We start from the raw sequence: 5,587 nt of genomic DNA on the forward strand, positions 1-5,587 counted from the left end.
AATGGCCAGGGGTGCAATTTTGGTCATATTGGACCCATTTTGGGGTAAAGGGGCCGGGGGGTGCGATTTTTTTGTGACAGTAAGACAGCCTGAAATACGATAGGATGCCTGTGGCCAGACTGTGGCCAATCATGGCTCTCCTTGCTGCCGGCGCTGTGATTGGTCAAGCATACAGGGTCAAAGTGCATGCTTGGCCAATCATGAGCCAGCAATGAATTGCGATGGCGCAGTGCATTGTGAGCCGTGAGTGCCACACGAATTTGGTGTGAACGGCTCACTGAGTTCTAGCTTTGCTGAACAGCCGGTGTTCGAGTCGAACGCCAAGCTCATCCCTATTGGAGAGTAATGTGGCAGAAATCGGACACTGTTGCCGTCTCACACTGGTGGGTTTAGAGACTGATGTGGCAGCTCTGGTATTGTATTGCTATGGTGGTGATCAGACAATGGTTGGCAGCACTGACATCGGAGTAGACAGCAATCACACAATTTCAAGGTCAATCAGTGGCCCAGTACAATGGATCAGTAATCTGTCCACAGCGGTGATCTCACTGCACATCAACACCAGAAACAGGCTGCACTGGTGAGTCCTTTTAGAATGATGCCCGTCCTACACGGGCACATGAGGTAGTCAATGAACATTCATGAGTTTGTATGTCATCTGGTTGTACATTGATCTTATGAGGTTTATTAGGATTTGTTACCTGCCTGTATGATCCTTAACCAGTCTTGCTAATTGACAAAACACATTGACTTTAAGGGATCCACCATCACCAGACCATATGAGAATACGTGGCCTATGTATTGTATGTTAGGTTATCCTGCAGGGTAGTTGATATAAAATTTAGGGTCATGTAAATGTGAATTTTAACCAAACTGGAATAAAATGATGTTTTTATATGTGCATGCTCTCATTCTGTACCAGTTACGCTTATAAAAGTGGATAATTAAAAAAAAAACAAAAAACACTTTGATGTTAAAGTTGTACATTTTAAAAAGTGTTAAGCAAAGGTGGTTCCTTCCCCCCGCCCCCCCACATTGTCTTTAATTACCATTTCATTTAAGTTTAAGCACACTACCCATCTAGTTAAAACATAGTAAAGGATGGACGACATTTCTCATGTTTAATAATCATGTCAACATTTATTCTTTAGCCATGTACAATTGTTTTTATTTCACATTGCAATCAGAAGAGGCTGGCCCTTTAAGCAATCAGAAAGGCTACTGCCCAATAGTCATTGGGAACCTTTGCATTTCCGATGTTTTGGAACTACATTTCCCATAATGCTCAACTACACAAGCATCATGGGAAATGTAGTAACATCTGAGGTGCCAAGGTTCACCGTCACTGACCCAATACGACCACAGAAAAAATAAAAAGCAAGTTAAACAAAAAAAGAAGAAATCAGATTAAGTGATAAAATGAGGTCTCTGGGATGATTGAAGTTCACCTCGGCCTTGCTTGCAAACGAACACTCCAAGTATAGTAGCAAAAGTTGTAGACAACAGCTAAAAAACAAAGAGGAAAGGTATAGTGTTAGAGACAAAAGATTTCCAAGCAATGTCTTTAAAGTACATTTCCAGCCATATTTGCATTACACCTACTTTTAAATTAGTTAAATGTTGCCATTAATATCGCATAGCTTAGGAAGGTGAACCAGTAATATTTAAAAGCCACCCAACTTTCTTAATTCCTACATGCTCTCCCCACTTTGGTACAGTGTATATTCAGACCCCTCCTAAACATAACAGTTCCTGGACATCTCCATCAACTTATCAAGGATAGGCAAAGTGTAAAAAAGGTTAATTATACCAGATGCTGATGGAAATTGAATAGTGCCAATGTTGGCTTAGCCCTTCTATAGTCTGTATGCAATCCGTTTCCAGCCATAGGGTTTCCATAAATGACCTGCAGAAAGCCAGTATTGACCATTTATAAAGATTCTGAATGGAAGAGAGCATATGGACCAGACACTTGCCATGCTTTTGTTAAGCTTATGCGCATTGTCTAAAGGACAGATCAAAAGATAAACCCTTAATTTACCATTGTACCCTTTACAAAGATTTCCTGGAAATATTATGTATGGATGCTTACCAATCTCCCACACCAGTCTTGCCAGAACCTAGCAGTGTTGCCCAGCCAGCCATCTGAATGAAATGGAGGTACCGTTAAAAACACAAAGGATAAAAGGCTTCTAAAACAAGTAAACAAACTCCACAGCAAGGCCCGGCTCACATGGATGTGACAGACATTGTAAAACCACAATAACCATTCCTGGCTGGGCTCTTGAAGAACCAGCAATGAATCAACCAATATTTGTAAAATCCCTTCAACTGCTCCAGTGTCTCAGATTAAATAAATAGCTGCGCTAATGGGACCAAAGCCTGCAACCAACAGAAAATTTGCATTCTTCACTGCATCAGGGTGGGCATAAAATGACCAGCAAAGGGGAATCACTGGCATTGTATAAAACCACCACTAGAATGAGCTTCAGGGATCTACTAGAAAATACTCCACATGGGGTCAAAGTGCGCAGAGAACAAAGTGGGCAATCTGTTGAACTGCCTTTGTGGCGCTTCACAGTAAGACAAACCATTTAAACCTATTTGTTAAATGGGAATGGTACATGTTAGAACACTTATGCCCTTAAGGGAAAAGGTCTAACACAATACCAAAAAGTCTGACCCAAGAATAAGAGTATTGATGTTGGCTTGGTCCAAAGTATTTGTTGGCTCTAGTATGGTGCCCTCACACTTTAACCAAGAAACACCATGGAGCATTCCAAATCAACACTCTGTATTCCCAGGAAGAAAGAATGTGCAGTCAAAGAATTCCCCCAGTCGCATCATGAGCTATGATTGAGTCCCTAGACCAACTTCCAAGCCGCACTGCAGCAGAGGGCAAGAAGACTGAATCAGCCCTAGAACTGACCCTCATGAAGAGCTGGGCACTCGCCCTCAATCAAGGACTGAGACTGGCCCAGTCTCCAAGCCCTCTGCTACAGAGAAGCCCATCGGCCAGCCCAGTTTCCCAATCATAGCTCACAATAGGAAAGGCAAGACAGTCTCAGAACAGCAGACCCTTTTACTTGCAGAGAGCAGGGGCTCTCTGGAGACTTTCCCAAAAGGTTTTAGAGTAAAATAAATGCTCAGCCATCTATCCCCGTCTATGGCAGAAAGAAGCTCCTAGAAACCGATAACCTGCAAGGTAAGCACAAAAGGTGGATTAAAGAGGCCAACAGAGTCTGAAGGAGCAGTGTTGCAGTGCCCCGCCCTGCTCCAGCAAAGCTCAACCCACAACCTAGGAGCAAATTTCTACCCAGGGACTTCCAACTGAACAAGTACTTTTCTCTTAGACCCCAACATCTAAGGGTTATGATTAAAAGCTCATAACCCTGCTGAAACCTAGCAAACCCAGCTAGACTAGTATCCTAAATTCATTTGTGGGTCCACAGTGTGGCTAACCCAAGCCAAGAGTTAGAACAAAAGCTCATAACCCTGCTGAAACCTAGCAAACCAAGCTAGGCCTTCATCCTTAATGAGTTTTAGTACCCACCATCCACAAATGCTGCAGGACAAGAGAAGGGATTCCATCATGCTTGAAGTGTTCAGCCGTCATCTTGAAGTGGTCAAGGCTTCCAATAGAAACCAAGTTGTTAATGTCAACATGTCTACAAAAGATAGAAGTTTGAGGTTAAATATAAAAAAGGTTAATAAAGTTTATAAAAAGTAATGAAAGGGGCTCACTGACAACCCAAAATTGACCTGCTGTTCTGCTCAACACCTGGCTTCATGTGTTTCAGGTCACCCTCAAGTGGGCAGATCATGAAAGGCTAGAAGTCTCTGCATACTTGTTAAGAGTATTAGTATGACAGCCAAGCAACTGACATTTTCAGGTGAAAACCACAATAGAAGCCTCTATGGCTTCCTATGCCTAGTCCCAAAAACACACAAATAAAACCACCCTAGATAATTCCATACTGGGAGCATAGTGAAGATGTTTTGCTTCACTTTGCTATGGCTTACTCAACAGTACAGGAACTAATGGACTTGTTACCTGGCTAATGTTGCTTTAAAATGTTAATCAAAAAGAAAGCATTCTGCAATTGTCAGAATCTTCTATTTCTCAGGTCACACTCAAAGTGTTGAGGCCAAAGCACTAGAGAGCCAGAACAAACCCACAGACTTGAGCAATGGCAGCCTCCATACTTCATGATTAAGGGAACAAACCCCAGGCGTCAGGTAGAAATAAAAACCCCACCCCTACAAAAATGCTCTACACCCCACATACCCCAGGCTCCATTTGATGATCTGTGGGCCTGAGACTGGTATAGATGCACATCTGCTCTCCCCTTCTTGCTGCTGACCCATAAGTGACATCACTTCCAGGCCCCACTGACAATTTACCTAGCCGTCAAGGCCAGGAAAGAATGTAATGCAGTGCGATGTGCATTGCTTTACATTCAGTGGAGCACAGGACAACATGCAAGGTCTCAGACCCTGGGTGCCTCATTTAAAGAGAAACTTCAAACATAGGCGATTGTGCCCCCTATGTGATTGGATTTTGTAAAAAAATAAATAAATAGGGTAACTTTTTTTTAAGGCGTTTTTGAACTCAAATTGGGTGACAAATTGAGGAACATGTTACACCCATAAGCTTGACTGGCAACTATCTCCTACAGAATTGCACACAGCGAGTGTGGTGTTAACAAGCTGTACTAAAGCCAAAAAAGCTCACCAATTTTCCCGAAGTGGTGGCTGCATTAGTTTAGGTTTTTATTCCTATACAGATTAGTTTTATCAAGACTGAAGTTATAGCTGGCTATTGTAGCAATATATGTTAATGCAATTGAAGCAAACTTTCATACCCATGCAATAGGTCTACAAACTTTCTAAAATTACAGTAAATTGACCTTTAGAATCTAGGGCCTGGAATGTGCCCACTGAGCATAAACCATGCCAAATAGTTAGGTATTAGGGGAGAAATTGTTGGTGTCATGGGAGAAATAGTGTCCCATGTTTGTGCGTGAAGAGATACGGCCTTGAGGCATAATTTCTGTCATTGATAAAGGCAAGCAAAAGGAGCACATCTGGCTCCAGGCTGCATCGAGACCGCTGGTCTATTGTAACCCACTAGTTTGAGAAACCGCTTCAGGATAGACTTTCTAGTAGTGTTAAAGATGTATACAATACCAGGATTTGGTACCTAAACTATCAAAACAGTTCACTTAAACTGTCCAATAGATTACTGCATTTATAAGCCAAATTTAACCCATACCTCCAATTTGTCATCTGTTCACCGTTACCATAGTTCACCCTTGATGGGCACCTCACCAGCTACAAAACAAAGGCAGTCATTAAGAACCCCATAAACACAATTTAAAAAAGTACCAGTTACTTACCGGTAACTGTCTTTCTGGGAAATCTTCCAGGACGGCACACCTGAGAGATGAGAGGCTCCTCCCTACAGGAAACACAATCAATCGACAGCTGTTTTAAGTCCCCACCCTTCCCCTTGATCCTCAGTTTGTAGAGAAGTAACTCCTGAACCAGGTTCACAAGGGAAATCATTCCTCATAGGTACTCACCT

At 42.4% G+C, this 5,587-nt stretch overlaps 1 protein-coding gene across 1 annotated transcript; it reads right to left on the reverse strand.

The window, feature by feature from the left end:
* Nucleotides 1-1,111: 1,111 nt before the first annotated feature.
* LOC143929847 (uncharacterized) lies at nucleotides 1,112-5,378 on the reverse strand. The gene is made up of 4 exons (XM_077453821.1): nucleotides 5,276-5,378; nucleotides 3,554-3,668; nucleotides 2,093-2,145; nucleotides 1,112-1,506 (listed from the first exon to the last, which is right to left on the reverse strand). The coding sequence occupies exons 1-4, from the start codon at nucleotides 5,287-5,289 to the stop codon at nucleotides 1,383-1,385; spliced, it is 306 nt and encodes a 101-aa protein (XP_077309947.1). The 5' UTR covers nucleotides 5,290-5,378; the 3' UTR covers nucleotides 1,112-1,382.
* Nucleotides 5,379-5,587: the final 209 nt, after the last annotated feature.

This window comes from Lithobates pipiens, unplaced genomic scaffold (assembly GCF_037356315.1).
Source record: "Lithobates pipiens isolate NorthernLeopardFrog02 unplaced genomic scaffold, aLitPip1_a1.2 Scaffold_25, whole genome shotgun sequence".
NCBI lineage: Eukaryota > Metazoa > Chordata > Amphibia > Anura > Ranidae > Lithobates > Lithobates pipiens.